Source organism: Lynx rufus, unplaced genomic scaffold, assembly GCF_022079265.1.
Source record: "Lynx rufus isolate CCGP_SWC_20201006 ecotype Redwood Valley unplaced genomic scaffold, mLynRuf1.p SCAF_4, whole genome shotgun sequence".
NCBI lineage: Eukaryota > Metazoa > Chordata > Mammalia > Carnivora > Felidae > Lynx > Lynx rufus.
The window spans coordinates 10,128,944-10,149,948 of NW_025814856.1; the positions used below are offsets into that span (position 1 = coordinate 10,128,944).

The following is a 21,005-nucleotide window of genomic DNA, read 5'->3' on the forward strand; positions in this document are numbered from 1 at the left end:
CCCCTGCTAGAGTCCACATCATCAAAGAGTTCTTAAGGAAGGGACTTAAAAGAGATTGACAGACTCCAGGTGAACGCAGTGGTTTTGTATTTCCATCTACAATAAAATTATGTCGAGGGCCTAGGGGTCAAGTGTACTGTTTTTCCACATGAATAACCCACCTTGTGATTATTCTTTGGGGAAAATAGGGAAAATTTATATGGCATGGTATAAATCATTTGCAATGAAATTATTTTCAAGGAGACCAACTTGCCCATCGTAAGATACAGAAATTTCCAGGCATTTGTGATCTAAGGTTGGGGAAAACATTGGAAACACATGAAAATGAACAAAGGTGAAACTGTATCAGACAGAGCAGAAGCTTGATAAAGGGAGTTTCTTAAATATATGGAGAAGTTGGATTCAAACAAATGGAAATGCCAGGAAATAAATAGAAGGAACAGATTCTACTTCCACAGTCTGATCAAGGAATAGCTCTGAGGCTCTGAGCCTTGCAATCATGGGTATGTCTCCAGCCCCAGGACTATTGGCCCTTACATTGCTGGAACCCCAATGATTCTCTTCAGAGCCCTCTTTATGTCTCTGTTCCTCAGGCTGTAGATGAAGGGGTTCAGCATGGGTGTGACCACCGTGTACATCACCGAGGCTGCGGCACTTGAGAGTGAGCTCTGGGTAGCAGCAGAGCTGAGGTACACTCCTAGACTCGTACAAAAAAATAAGGAGACAACCGAGAGATGAGACGCACAGGTGGAAAATGCTTTATACTTGCCCTGAGCTGATGAGATCCTACGTATGGAGGAAACTATCTTAGAGTAAGAGTAAAGGATCCCAGCCAGGGGAGCACCACCCAACAGCACAGCTGCAAAATACATCATCATGTCATTAAGAAAGGTGTCAGAACAGGCAAGCTGGAGCATCTCATTGAGTTCACAAAAAAAGTGGGGGACATGCAAATGTGTACAGAAGGACAGCCACAACATCATTAAACTTTGTAGCAAGGAATTCAGGACACACATGATCCAGGACACCAGAACCAGCAGCCCACAGAACCGGGGGTTCATGATGACCGTGTAGTGTAGGGGGTGACAGATGGCCACGAAGCGGTCATAGGCCATCACGGTCAAGAGAAAGACTTCTAATCCTGCAAAGTGTATGAAAAAATAAATCTGTGTGATGCAGCCTGCATAGGTTATGACTTTGGTCTGGGTCTGGAGGTTCCAGAGCATCTTTGGGATGGTGGTAGAGATGAAGCAGATGTCTGAAAAGGACAGGTTGGCCAGGAAGAAGTACATGGGCGTGTGGAGGTGGGAGTCAGAGCTGACGGCCAGGATGATGAGCAGGTTCCCAAACACAGCAATTAGGTACATGGAGACGAAAAGTCCAAATATGAGGGGCTGTAATGCTGGTTCCTCTGAAAATCCCAGAAGAAAAAATTCTGAAATTTGTGTATCATTTCCTGTTTCCATATGCTGGAGATGACTACCGGGGAACAAAGAAATAACATGAGTAATTTTCTCAAAATGAACATTGAAATATCATTGAAATTCTACAATTTTATATTGTATTCAAAAGATCAATTTCCATAGGTTTTTTACAGAATTTTTCCCCTCTCAGGGAAAAATCTCCTCCCCTCCCCCTGCCAGCTCTAACTAAGACTTCACATCCTCCAGTTAGCTTTTTCCCCATCTACTCATCTATTATATATTTTTAATGAGAAATTCTGAAATCTGTCACGTGTTTGAGGAATAACCTTGAGCACTGACTAACCTTCACGCAAAGTGTATAAGTGTCTAGAAACAAAAGCCTGGAGGGTTCAGTGATGGAGAAAGGGGATAAGCAAATAAAGACCAGATAAAATATCAGGAGGTGACAGGTGCCGTGAAGAAAAACAAAGCCTGTGTAAAGGGAAGCGTGGATGGAGGGATGGCTCTTCCTGGTTGCTCGGGCACACCGGCACACATGTAAACAGAGCCCTCGAGGGGACAGGAAACACAAGGTCCTCTGGGGAACAGCGTGCCCATCAGACGGAACTATGAGTGTGACGGCTCTGAGGAAAGACGTGGGGTTTTCTAAATTAAGTTTTTAAAGCATGAGGGTGGTCGACACACCAGGTCACGTTAGTTTGGGGGGCACCACACAGTGATTCAACAAGTGTCAACATCACGCCCTGCTCACCAGGCATGGAGTTGCCATCTGTCACCACACAGCCTGTGACAGCATCACTGACAGTATTCCCTCCGCTGGGCCTTTACCTCCTCTGAGTCTCCCCTTCCTGAACATGGAAGGAATTCCTTAACCGGAAGCCCGTGTCTCCCACTCCCCTTCACCATCCTGCCTTTTGTTGTTTGCATATTGTGTTAAAGACCCAGGCTCAAAAGAAAGCCAGTGTGTCCAGGGGGAGGAGCGAGAGGAAGACTGATGAGAGGTGGTGGCAGGGAACGTTGAGGAACGAGGTGGCCTCCCGGACACTGATGAGACTTCCTGGCACAAGGAACCCCTCCTTCACATGGTGTTCCTTGCACTTTATTAATTTCATTTCCAAGGAATCTTTGAATAGAAACAGGCACCCTTCTTATATTCATTGTCGGTACTAACCTGGCACCTGTATTTTAAGGGTCACGTATTGGAGGTATGGGTTCCAGGACCTCTGTCTTGAGACCTGCTCATCACACACACACACACACACACACACACACACACACACACACATGCTCTATAGCCTCCTTGGACCATGTCACAACCAGACTATTCTCACCTCCAGTCGCAATAATTAGGCAAACAATGATACAAGGCAAGCTGTGCAATATCAGATTGTCTTTCCTATAAGTTGCAAAAACATCCAAATTCTAGTAGTTAAGTCTCCCGTGAGCATGTAGACATGGGTCTCGATTTTAAGGTGATCATTTTGTGTCCAGTATTTACAGAAACAAAAATCAAATTCAAAAACTGAGAACAAGACAAGTGGGGAGAATGATCTAATGAGATCAGGTGGCCCCTGGTGAGGATGACAAGAAAGTGTCCCTGGTTCTGGCGACACCCCAACCCCAGGTACATCTCCTTGATGCCCAGAATAATAAAGCGGCAAAAAGCAATTTATCCAAAAGAAAAAGTAGGAATGTCTTCATGTTATCAAGACATCCCACCAGAATAACAAGGGAAGACACCCACAATTCACAAAAGGAAATACACCGGGTACAAGAAAAGTGGGGGGTTTTAGCAAAATTATTTGCTAAAGAACAACTTTTCTAAATGATATAAAATGCTAAACTTTTACAATCAGAAACCGGTTTTGAATTGGGGATCTCCACACGTTTGCTATTTGGACTTGGAGAACCAACCAAACTATTCTTTTTCTCCCCCCTGTAAATTCTCGTCAGGTAACACAGAGTGTAATATTGGTCTCAGGAGCAGAATTCAGTGATTCATCACTTACCCCACCCAGTGCTCATGGGCTCCCATCTAGCCCATCCCCATCCACCTGCCTCCATCAACCCTCAATTTGTTCTCTATCGTTATGAGTCTCTTCTGGTTTGTTTCCCTCCCTTCTTTTCCCCCACCTTCCCAACCAAACTATTGTAAATGCTAATATCCTTCCCCAAATGGTAGGGCTAGAGGTATCTATCCCGCTCAGGTAGTTGGCAGATTTAGTGAATACGCCATATAGAGCTTAGCACAGCTCCCTGTGTTGACAATGAGTGCTTCTCACTGGTGAGGAGATTTGGCTGATTTTTTTTCTTCTCTCAAAGTCCCCATCGCTTCCCCACCTCTGGGGTCCCAAATCCACCGCCTTATTTCAGTTCCTTGTCCTGTCTCCACCTATCACGGGCTGGCACCTCTCTAGCCAATAGTCACAATTACCCAAGAAGTCTTTCTAATATTGCAATTACATGACTGTCCACCTTAACCCCTTCCCAGTGACCCCCCCCTGGAGAATGAACCCCCAATTCCATACCTTCCAACACTTGGCTTGCCTCCCCTGACCGACCCACTGCCTTCATTCACACTCACGCCGCCTCACCCCTTCGATCTCACACACACCGAGCCTGAGTTGTAGCTTCCCCGGAAGGCCCAGCTCAGGTCTCGGAGCCTCTACACCCCTGCTTCCCTCTGCTTGGAGTCACCCCCCTGGTCCGTTTGGAGTTTTTCACCTCTTCTCTATCCTGAAAATCCCATCTCCTCTTTCAGAAGCAAGGAGTCCTCTCCCTCACGAATCTTCATGGATGTAGTTCCTTTTAATAGTCTCACAGAATATTAAATAGCCTATTTAATAGTCTCACAGAAGAAAAAGACTTTCTCTTGTGATAATTTAGATGTCCGGGTTATCAATGTGTAACTTTTATTTAATGCCATTGGTTTCCCTGCTGGACTGTGGGCGCCCTGGGGCTATTATGCATACCCCTACCCTTTACCCCCAGACATAGTTTAGTTGGGATCACCAGGAATAAATACATATTGCATGAAGGAATGAGAGGCTCTGTGCTCACAGAAGTTGCCAGTGATGAGAGAGAGAGAACAGAATCAGGGAGCTACTAGCACAGGAACAGAGGACGAAGAGAAGAATGTTGTCCATGTTCTTAGAATGGGAGCATTTGTGGGGTCAAGCGTGGTCTGCAAGAATAAACTAGAGTAGGAAAAATAAGGCACAGTAGAAAATATCAGAGCGCATCAGACGTGGTCAGGCTGCAAACCCAGCCATTTCGTGGTTCTCCCTGTAGAGCCGTAGGCGTGGGCGCATGCGTGTGCACAAACGTGTTTCTGTGTTTGCCCCTGCAACGTGCTGGGTCACATGTAAATGGCATGTTTTGCTCCGGGGTAAAGTCAAAGTTCTCTTATCCGTGGCAGTACATGCAAGAATGGTTTCAAAAGAAGGGTAGTTCCTGCTAAGGAGGGGAAAGCAATAGGAATAAGGAGCCTATTCTAGAAGCCAGGTTGCAGAGACAGTGGGCAGCCAGGGCGGGTGCTGGCGTCACTTCAGCGAACATCCGTTCGCTTCATACAGTGTCCACATCGGGCCCTTGTTTGGCTTTTATTCCCTATTTATTCCTATGTATTGGACCACACTTGTTCTCATATGGCCCAGGAACAGACGCAGCTGGCCCTTCTCTCACATTCCTTTGTAATTCCTGAGCTCTGGGTTTTAATCTCTTTTTTGACAAACTCATTGGGCGGCTCCACTCTTCCTGAGTTTAATCCAACGTGTGTAGGCGTCCCTACAATATGCTCTATAAAATCCTATACTGCCCCCAAAACCTGTTTCCTTTTCCGTCTGTATATCCCTGAGGACGTCATGTCACACACACATTTACATCACCCCCTCTGCTTTCTTCATTTAATGTCAGATGCAAATGAGCAGGACCTCACCTGATTGTTCCTTTTTGCCATTTCATAAAGGTGTGCGTTCAGGCAGAAACACATCTTTAGAAAATGGAATTTATAAAATAAAAAGAATAGCAGGGAGAGGACAAGCAGAATAAACACAGTGGATTCCAAACAACCTTGCTAATCAAATCCAATTTTAAAAAGACTGTCTTCTGCCATAAAAGATAGAAAATGACAATAAGTTCATGACATTAACACAGGTGTCTAAATCAAAATGGAATGGGGAAAAAAGCTAATAAAAAAGAATAGGAAAATATCATTTATAATTATCACTGATTTTTAAAATAGCGCAGAAAGCAGTATCTAAAATTATAATTTCATCCTATATAATAAACATAGGTGGAATCATGCATCCTTGTGAGAAAGATATAAGTTGAATGAGAGAGGAATTCATGTTTCCGCAGGACGGCAAAAGGACAATTGCTAGTTTAGAAAATAGATCCAATCACAAAACAAAAGGTAGCAGTGAGGAAGCACAGATGGGAGGTAGGGGGCAATACATACAAAAGGCAGTTTATTACTACAAGACACATAGAAAGCAATGGATGAGGGACAAAATATGACTAGTTGACAGGTTTGGCCACTCACAATTTATAAACTCTCAACAAATAATCTGTACATACATACAAGAACTAAACAGCAAATAGCAAACTTGGCTTAAAATTTTGCAATTGTGTTTTTTGTTTGTTTCACATTTTTGTTTAAATTCTAGTTGGTTAACTTAGTGTGATACTGGTTTCAGGAGTCAAATCATGCGTTTGAAAGAATGCAATCAAAAAGAAGAAAGAAAATGCTTCAGCAAGAATGACAACAAAAACAAGAATAAGAATGCTCCGAACCTAGGAAACCAGGCAAAGAATTTTTGCAGATAATTTGCTGCAAAGAAAGTAAATGGCTAACACCCCAAAACTGTATTCTGTCTCTAGGTAATGAAAAAATTGTCAAGTAAAGCCCTGTAGCATATTCCTGTTGTGTTTTAAATAAACTGTTTAAGTGAATATCTAATGGAGAGAAGATTCTGTGAAATGTATGTGTCCAGAACTGTGGTTGCAAGATCGTGGCTCCCTCCATTGGTCTGGATCTTTCTAACGGTTACAGAATATGCTCCAAAATACCCCATCTTAAAAATATTTTTTAAATTCCCTCACTGCACTGCACCCCCCTCCATACCTAATAGCGTATTTTCCTATTCCCTTTTACTGCAACACTCCTTGGAAGTGTTCAGAGTTTCCAGGAAGACAGTACCTCCCACTCCTTCGTTAGTCTCACCCAACTGGACTTTGATTCCCACCACTTAGTTGTCAACAATAATCCTTGCATTAGCAATTTCAACAGACATTCCTTTTTTAAAAAAACATTTTAAATATATTGATTATGAATGAATGAGTTCACCACACCAACAAACACAACGATCTCTCAGATCTGGGACAGGATGGTTAGGCTCTCAGGTGACCTCATCCATTCTCCCTGAACCTTTCCTGAAATACTTGCTGAGCTCTGAGACTCACCTGCTTGGGGTCTCTGAGAGGAAGGTCTCCAAGTGGAGGTCAGAATTCCTCCCTGTTGATTGATGATAGAGAGCAAGCTCTATTTCCAGACAGCAGGAAGGAGTGCTAGGACCCCAAATGCAAACACCATCAGGTAGAACATGTTCAGGGTCTGCGGCAGAGGAGATATTTATAGTCTCTTATGTTTGCTGTATCTGTTCTCTATAACTGCTCATTAGACACATTTGCCATTATTACTCCAACCTCTGAGCACATCTCCCCATGGGAACTTATCTGGACAGAATGGAATTTTTTCCTATAGGTTCTCTGTTCCCAGGAGATCAGGTTAGAATCCAGGTGTATCCAGGGTGCCTGAGTGGCTCAGGGAGTTAAGTGTCCGGCTTTGGCTCAGGTCATGATCTCATGGTTGGTGGGTTCAAACCCCTCATTGGGCTCTGTGCCGACAGCTCAGAGCCTGAAGTCTGCTTCAAATTTTAAGTCTCCCTCTCTCTCTGTCCCTCCCCCGACTCATGTTCTGTCTCTGTCTCTCAAAAATAAGTAAAATGTTAAAAATTAAAAAAAAAAACAATTCAGGTGTATCCAATTTTTATCACTCCTCCTTGAACTTTCCTGGTTTCCAGAGCTCTAACATTGAAACTTTTCACAGCCTGGAATGAAAATTTTTTCCAAATATAAGACTCGGGAACCTGGGTCTCCAAAACATTGAGTTATGGTGACAACACAACTCCTACTAGCTCTAGAAAATTTCTATTCCTTCTTCAACAAGCAAAGGTAGGTTCCTTTGCTATGAAATCATGGGTACAACAATCCTTGGATTCATAATTCTTTTGACAAGTCAAGTAGGAGTTATGTATTTTTAAGTTGACATTTATTAGACGTTTGGTTATTCAAGCTATATTACAAAGCTGTAGTCATCAAGACAGTATGGTACTGGCACAAAAACAGACACACAGATCAATGAAACACAATAGAGAACCCAGAAATGGACCCACAATGATATGGTCAAATCTTTGACAAAGGAGGTAAGAATATCCAATGGAAAAAACGCAGTCTGTTCAACAAATAGCGTTGGAAATTGGTCAGCAACATGCAGAATGAAAATGGACCACTCTCTTACACCATACACAAAAATAAATTCCAAATGGATGAAAGGCCTAAATGTGAGACAGGAAGTAACCAAAATACCTAGAGGAGAACACAGCGAAATATGTCTTTGACCTTGGCCATAGCAACTTCTTATTAGACATGTTGCCTGAAGGCAAGGGAAATAACAATGACAACCAAAAAAACATGAACTGTTGGGGTTTTATCAATGTGAGAAACTTCGGCACAGTGAAATAAACAACCAGGAAAACTAAAAGGCTGCCTCAGGAATGGAGAAGATATTTTCAACTAACATATTGGATAAATATTCTATTGTGTGTATGTGTGTGTGTACATGTGTGTGTGTATGTGTGTGTACCCCATTTTCCTTATCCATCTGTCTATTGATAGACACTTATGTTGCTTCCACATTTTGTTTATAATAAGTAATGCTGCAATAAACATAGGGGTGCATATATCTTTTCAACGTAGCGTTTTTGTTTTCTTTGGAAACAGTAGTGGAATTATTGGATCATAGAATAGTTCTATTTTTAAGTTTTGAGGAACCTCCATACTGTTATCCGCAGTGGCTGCATTCCCACCAACAGTGCATGAGGGTTCCTTTTTCTCTACACCCTCACCAACATTTGTTTTTTCTTGTGTATTTGATTTTAGCTATTCTGCCAGGTGTGAGGTGGTATCCGATTGTGGTTTTGATTTGCATTTCCCTGATGATGAGTGACACAGAGCATCTTTTATGTGTCTGTAGTCATCTAGATGTCTTCTTTAGAGAAATGTCTATTCAGATCCTGTGCCCATTTTTTAATTTGATTGTGCGGGTTTTTTTGGTGTTGAGTTGTATGAGTTCTTTATGTATTTTAGATATTAACCCTTTATCACATATGTCACTTGCAATTATCTTCTTCCATTTACTAGGGTTTTTTTTTTTGTTTTATTGTTTCCTTTGCTGTGTAAAAACCTTTAATTTTGATGCAGTGCCAATAGTTTATGTTTACTTCTGTTTCCCTAGCCTTGGGAGATCTATCTAGAAAAATGTTGCTATAGCTGATGTCGGAGAAATTACTGCCTATGTTCTTTTCTAGGATTTTTATGGTTTCAGGTCTCACATTTAGGTCTTTAATCCATTTTTAGTTTGTTTTTGTGTGTGGCATAAGAAAGTGGTTCTGTTTCATTGTTCTACATGTAGCTGTCCAGTTTTCCCAGCACCATTGAGAAGACTGTCTTTGCCCAATATTGTCACCTCTTTTGTCATAGATTAATTGACCATATAATCATGGTCATGGAGTCTCTATTCTGTTTCACTGACCTATGTGTCTACTTTTGTACCAATACCATACTGTCTTAATTACAACAGCTTTGTAGTATATCTTGAAATTTGGTAGGTCTGGTCTTCTTTCTCAGGATTGCTTTTGCTATGCAGGGTCTTCTATAGTTCCATACCAATTTTAGCATTATTTGTTCTAGTTTTGTGAAAACTACTGGTGGTATTTCAATAGCGATTGCATTGAATCTGTAGATGGCTTTGGGTAGTACAGACGTTTTCACAATATTGATTCTTCCAGTCCATGAGCATGGAATATCTTTCCAATTATTTATCTTCTATTTCCTTCATCAGTGTTTTCTGGTTTTTGGAGTATAGGTCTTTCACTTCTTTGGTTGAGGTTATTCCTAAAGATTTTATTCTTCTTGGTGCAACTGTAAATGGTGTTTAAAAACATTTTTTGTTCTTTCAGCTACTTCACTGTTAGTGTATAGGAATGTTGCTTATTACTGGGTATTGATTTTGTATCTTGTACTTTACTGAATTAATTTATTACTTCTAGTAATTTTATTGACTGATTGATTGATTGAAATTCAAGTTAGTTAACATACAGCGTAGTATTGGTTGCAGGAGTAGAACCCAGGGATTCATCACTTACATATAACACCCAGTGTTCATCCCAACAAGTGCCCTCCTTAATACCCATCACCCATTTAGCCCATCCCCCCACCCACCTTCCCTCCAGCAACCCCCAGCCTGGAACCCACATTTGGAATGGATTCATTGTCTTTCCCAAGTTCAAATAGCTTAATAGGATAGATCTGACCTTCGAAGCCTGGTTTTCTGATTCCAAAACCTTTGCATTTAAAATCATTCAGAAAAACCTTTTATTATTGCATCTTGAAAAATCCCCTTCTGTGTATATTTTCTGTTGTCAATTGCAGGTTCATTCCCTTAGCACATTTTCTAGAGAGACATGCGATCAGTAAAAGATCCTGACATCATAAAAAATACCCCTCCTTTCTTGTTTAGGTACATTTTTTCCCAGCTATCTTAATTATTCTGGGCATCAAATGGATGTAACTGGGGCTGGAATGCTGCCAGAACCAGGGAAGCTTTCCTTTCATCACAGTCTCTCAGGGACAATTGGAGCTTATTAGATCTTTTTTTTCCCTGTTCCATTTCTTTCCTGTCTGTGTTTTTGGAACTGCTTTTTTATGTTTCTTTAAATACAGGACACAAGGGGAACCTGAGTTGCTCAGTCTGTTAAGCACTTAGTGCTTGGTTTCAACTCAGGTCATGATTTCCCTGTTTGGGGGTTCAAGCCCCGTGTCGGGTTCTGTGCTGCCAGCACAGACGATTCTCTCTCTCCCTCCTCCTCTCTCTCTCTGTCCCTTAAATCAGTGCACTTTAAAGAAAATACAGGACACACGATGATCATATTAAAAGGGCTCCCATGTTTACATGTCCATGGGAGGCATACTAAACAAAATTTAAGTACTATTTACACATTCTCTAGGATAAAGGTAATCTGATGTTGACAGCTTGCCTTGTACCATTTCTTTCAAAAGTATGGTGGTTAAGGGTGGGAAAAGCCTGATAGCATTCAGTGCCAGGAGGCCATAATGCACTCAGTGTGTGTGTGTGTGTGTGTGTGTGTGTGTGTGTGTGTGCATGTGTGTGTTGTAGGGTATGAGCTGTCCTCAGGGCAATGAATTGTACCGGAGTTCATATACTTCAATATGTGACTCTTAAATGCCAGGATGTCAACCAACAGATGGAAATAAGAAAGGGAATATCTCTATTCACAGAATATCTTGGGAAAAAATTAATAAAATGCAAAGAACCATGGGAAGGAAGGACTCCCTGTGTCTTGAAGTTTCTGTCCCTTTATTAACTGGATTATTTTGGGGGGTGTTGAGTTTGATAAGTTCTTTACAGATTTTGGATACTAACTCTTTGTCAGATAGGTCTTCTGCTAATATCTTCTCCCATTCCGTAGGTTGCACTACTATGTATTTGCCCAAAGGATAAAAAAATACTAATTCAGAGGGATACATGCACAAGGATGTTATAGCAATATTATCTCAAGTAGCCAACCTAGGGAAATAGCCCAAGTGTCAAACGATTGGTGAACGGATGAAGAAGAGTTTACACACACGCACACACACACACACACACACACACGGCCATCAAAAAGAATGAAATCTTGCCATTTGCAATGATGTGGATGGAGCTAGAGAGTAGTATGCTCAGCAAAATAAGTCAGAGAAAAACAAAAACCATAAAATTTCACTCATATGTGGAATTTAAGAAACAACACGAACAAGAAAAGGGAGAAAAATAAGACAAATCAAGAAGCACACTCTTAACTATAGAGAACACACTGATGGTTATGGGGGGATGGGTAAAATAGGTGATGGGGATTAAGGAGTGCACCTGTTGTGATGAGCACCGGCTGTTTTATGGAAATGTTGAATCACTATACTGTGCACCTGAAACTGATATTACACTGCATGTTAACTAACTGGAATTTAAATCAAAACTTTAAAAAATGAAAAATAAATAAATGGTAGTACACGAGTAAAGCTCATTTGCTTGAAAAATACTCATGTTATTATTTTCTCTCCTAGTATTCAACTCCACCACATGGGACTCAGCAATGATACACAAATTTCCTTTTTTTTCTTTGGGGATTTTCAGAGGAACCAGAACTGCAGCCCCTCCTATTTGGGCTTTTCCTCTCCATGTACCTGATCACTGTGTTTGGCAACCTGCTCATCCTCCTGGCCGTCAGCTCTGACTCCCGCCTCCACACGGCCATGTACTTCTTCCTGGCCAACCTATCCTTTGGTGACATCTGCTTCACCTCCACCACCGTCCCGAAGATGCTCTGGAACATCCAGACCCAGAGCAAGGTCATAACCTATGAGGACTTCATCACCCAGATGTATTTTTTCCTACTCTTCACGGGACTGGACAACTACATCCTGACCGTGATGGCCTATGGCCGATTTTTGGCCATCTGTCACCCCCTCTGCACTACACGGGCATCATGAACCCCCGGCTCTGTGGGCTGCTGGCTCTGGTGTCCTGGATCATGAGTGTCCTGCATTCCTTTTCACAAAGTTTAATGGTGCTGCAGCTGTACTTCTGCACACACTCACTTTTTCTGTCATTTAATCAGATGATCCAACTTGCCTGCTCTGACACCTTTCTTAATGACACAGTGATGTATTTTTTAACCGTGTTGGTGGCTGGTGGTCCCCTTGCTGGGATCCTTTACTCTTATTCTAAGATTATTTCCTCCATACATAGAATCCCATCAGCTCAGGATAAGTATAAAGCATTTTCCACCTGTGCGTCTCACCTCTTGGTTGTCTCCTTACTTTATGGTGCGGTCCTCGGAGTATACTTTAGCTCTGCTGCTACCCAGAGTTCACGCTCAAGTGCAACAGCCTCAGTGATCATGCCTATGCTGAACCCCGTCATCTACAGCATGAGGAACAAAGACATAAAGGAGGCTCTGATGAGATCCTTCGGGATGGCAAGTGTAAAAGGGACCATTGTCCTGCGAGTGAAGAAGTGCCCTTGATTGCACGGCTCAAAGCCACGATTCTTTGAACATCGTGAAATAGAATTTGCTGTTATGTATTTCCTGAAATTTCCATTTCTTAGAAGTCAGCTTCTCTATACAATTTCAGAAAACTCAGTTTACTAAGCTTTCTGCTCTGTCCGATATATACACAAGTTTTTCCCTTTGTCCATTTTCAGGTGTTCCCACAATTCTTTCTGGCCTTGGGTCAGACATATTTGAAAATTTCCACATCTTTTTGTGGCACCTGGGTGGCTCAGTCAGTTGAGTGTCCAATTTCAGCTCAAGTCATGGTCTCGTGGTTCACGAGTTTGAGCCCTACAGCAGGCTCACTGCTGTCAGCACAGAGACCACTTTGGATCCTCTGTTCCACTCTCTCTCTGTATCTCCCCCTCGCCTGCTCTCTCTCTCTCTCAAAAAAATATAACTAAACCTTAAAAAAATAAATTTCTGTATCTTTTATAAGACAGCTTTATTTTTTTTTAATTTTTTTTAACGTTTATTTATTTTTGAGACAGAGAGAGACAAAGGATGAATGGGGGAGGGGCAGAGAGAGAGGGAGACACAGAATCTGAAACAGGCTCCAGGCTCTGAGCTGTCAGCACAGAGCCCAACGCAGGGCTCGAACTCACGGACCGTGAGATCATGACCTGAGCCGAAGTCGGACGCTTAACCGACCAAGCCACCTAGGCGCCCCTAGGACAGCTTTAATGATGTCTTAGAAATGTTTCTTCTCAAATGATATATATCACATGTATATATGACATATATCATACATATATAACAATTTCTTTTTTAATTTAATTTTAATTTGTTTTAATTCCAGTATCATTAACCTACAGTGTTACATTAGTAACACTTTATTTATTCATTCATCCACTTGAACATCTAGGTTGTTTCCATGTCTTGGCTATTGTAAATCATGCTGCAATGAAATGGAGGTGTGTATAACTTTTCGAATCTGTGTTTCTGTTTTCTTCAGATAAATGCTCAGAAGTTTCATTGCTCAATCATATGGTAGTTCAATTTTTAATTTTTCAAGGAACCTCCACACAGATTCCCACAGTGAAGGAACCAGTTTACATTCCCACCAACAGTACGCGAGGGTTCCCTTTTCACCACATCCTCACCAACACATGTTGTTTTTGTCTTTTTGAAAGTAACCATTTTAATAGGCATGAAGAGATATCTCATTGCAGTGTTAATTTGTATTTCCCTGGGGGTTAGTGATGGCAAACATTTTTCATGTATCTGTTAGCCATCTGTATGTCTTTGGTGGAAAAATGCTTATTCAGATCCTCTGCCCATGTATGAATCATATTGTTTGCTTTTCTTTTTATTTTTTCATTTCATTATTTTTCATTCATGAAAGCTGATTTGACATACATTCACATAGAACCTTTTCTCTCATGTCTACAACTCAACACACTGCTGAATCCAAAGGAGCTGGTGCCATTACTATATGGAGTATATTGTATTAGTGTTTCAATCGTTTATTCCGACCCATTTCTTCTTTTATACTCTAAAACATCTTCATTACGCTGTTTGATCAGATAGATCCACAAGAAGCTGGAGGTGCCCAAGGTCAGTCCAACTTTCCTCCAGTCAGGTCTGTCACGTGGCAGCTCCTGAATGTAGGACCTTGATGGCACTGAAGACCAGTTGGGAGTCTGGCCAGACCCAGAAGCTTGGAGAAGGGGTGCAACAATGAAGTCAAAGCCATCTTCCTGGGCTGGGATCCCTTTTTGTTTTGCTGTTGAGTTTTTGATATACTTTGGGATATTTACCTCTTATGAGATGTATGATTTGCAAATATTCTCTGCCACTCGAGAGGTTGCCTTTTCATTTTGTTGATGGTTTCCTTGCCATGCAGAAGATTTGCTTTGATGTAGACCCTGCTTATTCTTGCTTTTGTCCCCTTGTTTTTGATGTCAGATCCCCAAATCATTGCCAAAATCAAAATGTTTTTTTCCCCAGGAGTTTTATGGCTTCAGGTCTTATGTTCAAGTCTTTAATCCACTTTGAGTTATTTTTGCCTGTGGTGTAAGACAGTGGTCCAGTTTTATTCTTTGGCGTGTGGCTCTCCAGTTTACCCAACACCATTTGCTGAAGAGACTGTTACCTTACAGTATATGTTTGCCTCCTTTGTCATAAACTAATTAACCATATATACAGTGGATTTGTTCCTGGGCTGTCGATTCTGTTGCATTGATCTGTGTGTTTTTTATGCCAATAACATGCCGTGTTGGTTACCATAGCTTTGTAACATAGTTTGATATCTCCAGCTTTTCTCTTCTTTCTCAAGATTGCTTGGCTATTCGGTTCTTTTGTGGTTCCAGACATATCATAGAAGTGCTTGTTCTATTTCTATTAAAAAAAAGTGCCATTGGAATTTTGACAGGGAGTGCTCTGAGTCCAATGATTGCTTTGGGTATATGGACGTTTCAACAGTATTCATTCTTCCAGTCAATAAGCATGGCCTATTTTTTCATTTGTTTGTGACTTCTTCATTTCTTTCAGCAATTGTCTTATAGTTTTCAGTATACAAGTGTTTCACTGCCTTGATTAACCTTGTTCTCAGGTATTTTATTCTTGTTTATGCAGTTGTAAATGAGATTGTTTTCTTCATTTTTCTTTCTGATAGTTTGTGATTAGTGTGCAGAAATGCAGCCAATTTTTGTATATTGACTTTATAGCCTGCTGAATTCATGTTTCAGTTATAAGGGATTTTTTTCTTTTAAATAATCCATTGAAGTACATGGCACACAATAAGCTAAACATATTTAAAATGCCACATAGTCAGTTACGCGACTGACTCTTGATTTCGGCTTGCATCACGATCTCACAGTTGTGGGGTCAAGCCCCACACTGAGCTCTACACTGACAGCATGGAACATGCTTCGGATCCTCTCTATTTCTCTCTCTCTCTGCCCTTCCCCTGCTCTTGCACTCAATAAATAAATTAATTAATTAATTAAGTAATTAATTTAAAAAAATAGTAAAATGCAAAATATGCTAAATTAAAGGAATCATACAAAAACCGAGTTCATACTGCCTAAATCCATTTAAACGTAATTCAAGAAAGTGCACAAAAGCTTTAAAGCTTTGTTACATCATCGTAAACATTGTGATCCACCCGAAACCTCTGTTTCCTTAGTTCTGATGGTGATGTGGGTTAATACGTCTAATTCAGGCAGATGTGTTTAGGAATAAGTACAGTGTTTGGAAATACTGGGTGAGTCCAAGAAGTCTTTCATAAGTAGGGAGTGTATGTACGTGCCTATCCACGCATTTGTATATTATTTCATACAAATACGCTCTTATCGATGTATGTATGACACAGACACGAGAATCCCAACTTTGATGTTGAAAGGATATTTGGAGAGGATAGAAATCAAACCAATGAATGTTTGAATTAATATGGAGTTTTAAAAGTGTAGCAATTTAGACTCAAATACTTAAAGTATAATGGGTGAACTTAATTTTCGTAATAAATGACGTTTTTGCTCTTCTTTTCAATGTTTATTTATTTACTTTGAGACACAGAGAGAGGGAGAGAAAGAGAAGGTGGATGGGGAATGGGGAGAGAGAGAGGGAGAGAGAATCCCAAGCAGGCTTCACACTGTCGGACCAGAGCCCGATGTGGGGCTGATCCCACAACCATGAGATCATGATATTAGCCAAAATCAAGAACCAGTTGCTTAACCGACTGAGGTACTGAAGCACCCCAGATTACTTTTTTTATATCAATGCATAAAGGCCTCAAAACCAGAACTTATGTTTACATCTAAAGTCACAGAGTGCCTGGTTGGCTCAGTTGGTACAGCATGCAAACTTTTTGGGGGAAAGATATTATTTTTAAGTAATCTCTGCACCCAACATTGGGCTTAAACCCACAAACCTGAGATCAAGATTCCCACCCTCCATGGACCTAGCCAACCAAGAGCTGCACGCATGTGACACTTGATCTCTGGGTCATGAGTTCAATCCCTATGTTAGGCGTATTTATATAAAATAGATAGATAGATAGATAGATAGATAGAGTCACATTTATATTTTATCAATGGGGAGTTCACTTTTTCCATTCCTTTTAAGAAATGGAGCAGAAGCTCCAAAATGACTTTATTTTTTTTCTTCCAGTTGAGGTTGGATTTCAACATGGAGTGCCCTTACCAAGAGAAGAGAAATGAATTAACTGAGAGACTAAAATGCCTTTTCCTCCAAAACCATTTTATTGGATGAATTTCTATATTACATTGCTATTTCTGATTAACAGATTACCACACTAGAAGCTCAAAAGAAACACATTTATGCTATTACTATTTAGAGGTCAGAAGCCTGAAGAAAGTCTCCATGGGCTAAAATCGAGATGTCTGCAGGGCCTGGTTCCTTCATGGATGCTCCAGGGGAGACCGTCTTCTTTCCTATTGTGGTTTCTAGGAACAACAAGCATCCTTTGGCTCATTGCCCTTTCTGCATCTTGAAAGCCAGCAATGCGGTGTCCTCACATCTCTCTCTGATCCAACTACTCTGCCTTCCTCTCCTACATTTGGAGGCCCATGGTGATTACATTAGTGCCACCTGCACAATCTTGGCCAACCTTAGTTTAAGGTCAGCTCATTACCAGCCTTGTTCCACTTGCTACTTTAATCTCCCCCCCCCTTACTATAAAAATAAACACACTGAAAGTTTCTAGGGTTTAGAATGTGGATGACATCAGAAGGCTCTTATTCTGCCTACTGGAAAGCCTTTTATCACCAGTATTTTATTTCATGTCACTCAAAGGCCCTTATGTAAAAGAAACAAACACAGAATTTATCACAGCCCCTAGAATGACTGGATATGCTTGGCATTCCAAAATTTATGCAAACACAATTTACTTTGTGAAGAAGACCTACGACCACCTGTACCTTGCTCTATCCCAGGACCACACCCTTGCTACTCAAAGAGTGGTCCACGGACCAGGACCTACAGTATCAACATCATTCAGGGGGTCGTTAGACACACCAAACTCCTGGCCCACCAGCACCTGCAATGTCATAATTTGCATTTAAACTAGAATTCTAGGTGATTCGTATGCACCTTGAAGTTGGAGAAGTGCTGGGCTAGAGAAGGTTTTCTCACATTTTCAATTTGGCCTTTGAGGCAGGATGATTATTTGTGTTGGGAGCTGTCCTCCTCACCACAGGTGTTTAGCAGCATCCCTCAGACATTGTCAAATACCCCCAGGGGGAAAGACTCATCTCTGGGAGGGAACCACGGGCACAGAGTTCGAAAACTGGGAACATCTTGACAGGATCCAATGAACACCCATCTATTTCCGCAATGATAACTTTGAGAAGATCACTAACTTCTTCAAGCCCCATTTCTCCATGGGGAACAGAGCTCACACTGGTACTTTCTTACAGAATATACTTTTATAAAAATCAGGCTATTCCTAGAGCTGCTGAACTCAGGTTATAGTGCATAAAAAGATGTAAATATATCTCTGACAATTAACAAACATTTTATAATGGCATTTTATTTTATTTTATTTTATTTTATTTTATTTTATTTTATTTTATTTTATTTTTTTAACATTTATTTATTTTTGAGACAGAGAGAGACAGAGCACGAAGTGGGGAGGGTCAGAGAGAAGGAGACACAGAATCTGAAACAGGCTCCAGGCTCCGAGCTGTCAGCACAGAGCCTGATGTGGGGCTCGAACTCACGGACTGGGAGATCATGACCTGAGCCAAAGTCGGCCGCTTAACCGACTGAACCACCCAGGCACCACTATAATGGCATTTTAAGTAATGCCTCTAAACTTGTGATGTAAATATGAAATCCCTAATTGTTTTGGCAAAACTATCATGAAGCCTACGAGTGTGGTGCCCCAGGTTTTATATCAAAGGAGCAAACCTCACATCTTTGTTGAAAAAGAGAAAAGTTACTTTCGAAAGATATTAGGGGCTATGTCTTTAACCCAAGTCAATGCTTTGAAGAGTCCAAGGGACCTAGTCAAAACTGATTTCTCAGTCTTAAACAGGAGAAAACATTCATTCAGGATTGGTATAACGTGCTGGGAGTTCAGATCTCTGAAAGACAGAAGTAATAGAAAAAGAGTAAGGAAAACGGACTTCAGCTGCCTTATCACCTGGTCTCCTAGCAACAGAAATTCAACAGGGAAAATTTCCTTTCTGTCCACCCTGGTGTCCCGTAGGGCAATCACGTGCCTAAAGGTGGGAGAGACAAGAGGGAAATGTGCCTAATGAACAGAATTAAGAGGCTGCAAATACCTCCTCTGTTGCAGCCCCACAGTGTGTACAACCTCGGGCTGGACAAGACATGGTCGTTTCTTTTGCAGTCCTAAGTCTGGATGGGACACTGAAGTTTGACCCATCCCGGCTGTCGCGTCTGGGACAGGGCTTCATCCTCCACCATCTACCAACGAGATGGGTATTTTGATTTGCATGTAGAGACCTTCCTCCCAGAGACCCCATCTAGATGAGTTTTACATCGCAGTAAGTACTACCAGAGAAGGTCAAGAGAATGAAAGTCAAGAACATTTACCTGAGGTCACCTGAGAGCCAATCTAGCCTAGCCAGAGCTGAGAGTTTGCTGTAGTTGTTTGCTGGCTTGATTAGTAAGTTGATTGATTGATTGATTGATTGATTAATGTATTTATGATGCTCTAAATAGAAGTAAATATTGAAGTCAGAAATGCAAGGTTCAACGTTAACAACTAAGTGATAATAATGGAAACTCGTTTAGAGGGGGGATGGGAAGCACAAAAATAGAACCTGAGACCCAGGATCTTTGCAATTAACCAGAGTAGAAAAGTCTAGTACTGGCTGTTGAGGGATGTACATTGAAGTGAGGACATGTCTTTCATTTTTAAGATGGGACATATTACACTACAATTCCATACTGATGAGAAAAACCCGGATGAAGGAATGCTTGCAAGTGCATCCTTGCAAGAGCAGTACTTGAAACATACATATCACAGCACCTTCTCTCCTTGAGTATTCGAATGAAATTTTTTAGGGGCACCCAGCTGAATCAGCCAGTTGAGGGTCCGAATCTTGATTTCAGCTCCATTCATATCAGGGGTCATGAGATTGAGCCCGACTTTGGGCTCTGCTCTGACAGCACGGGGCCTGCTGCGGATTCTCTCATTCTCTGTCTGCCCCTCTCCCGCTCATGCTCTCTGTCAAAATAAATAAATAAACATTAAAAAAATAAAAATTTTAAGTGGACTATGTGAAACAGGGTATGCTAATGAGCTCCCTTCACAATCAGCTCACAGCCTGTGAGTCTGAATGTATTCTGGGTTAGCTAGCCACCCACTTTCTCTATTGAAAGTTGTCTGTGGGAGTCCTTGGTGTTTGCATAGTGGGGTTGGAATGGTTTTATTTCTGGTTTTTTTTACTCATTTTTTTTCAGAAAAAGAATTGGCATTTATTTCGTGAACTACTTGCCATTTTGTTTATTTTTTAATGCACGTATAGATGTATTTGTGCACAATGTATGAGAGTGTGTAAATTTTGTGTGGTAGTCTATGACGTAGTCATACTCCCTCCACAGCTTTTTTTATTTTTATTTATTTATATTTTCCTGAAAGAATTGATCTGAAAGAATTGATCTGTCACCTTAATATTCTTCCCTTGTGAAGACCCTACTGTCCACAAAATTAAATTCAATGTCCTTCTGCTACTTAGTGCTCATAAATCACCCTTTCTACATATTTCCAACTAATTTTCACTTCTCTGTATTCCTCGTTTGTTCCTTTTGGCCTTTTATTATCGGATCTATTTCTACAATCAGGATTCCAACACTTGTAAGGCATTCTTTTTTATGTTTCACTAAGAATCACCTTTATCTTTGGGGTGCCTGGGGGGCTCAGTCGGTTAAGCTTCCAACTTTGGCTCAGGTTATGATCTCGCTGTTTGTGAGTTCGAGCCCCGTGTTGGGCTCTGTGCTGATGGCTCAGAGCCTGGAGCCTGCTTCAGATTGTGTGTCTCCTTTCCTCTCTGCCCATCCCTGGCTTGTGCTCTGTCTCTCTGTCTCTCAAAAATAAATAAATAAATGTTAAAAAAAATTAAAAAAAAAAAAAGAATCAACCGTTATCTTCCATAAGCATAGCTGGTCCATCTATCTTTATGTGACGTGAAATTAA

At 41.1% G+C, this 21,005-nt stretch overlaps 1 protein-coding gene and 2 pseudogenes across 1 annotated transcript; 1 reads left to right on the top strand and 2 right to left on the bottom strand.

The window, feature by feature from the left end:
- Positions 1-533: 533 nt before the first annotated feature.
- Positions 534-1,511, bottom strand: LOC124524800 (olfactory receptor 7A17-like). The gene has a single exon (XM_047097203.1). It carries the CDS (start codon positions 1,464-1,466, stop codon positions 534-536), a length of 933 nt encoding a protein of 310 aa, XP_046953159.1. The 5' UTR covers positions 1,467-1,511.
- Positions 1,512-11,999: 10,488 nt separating this feature from the next.
- Positions 12,000-12,847, top strand: LOC124522897 (olfactory receptor 7A5-like; annotated as a pseudogene).
- Positions 12,848-14,340: 1,493 nt separating this feature from the next.
- On the bottom strand, positions 14,341-14,570 carry LOC124523052 (NADH dehydrogenase [ubiquinone] 1 subunit C1, mitochondrial-like; annotated as a pseudogene).
- Between the last annotated feature and the right edge of the window lie 6,435 nt (positions 14,571-21,005).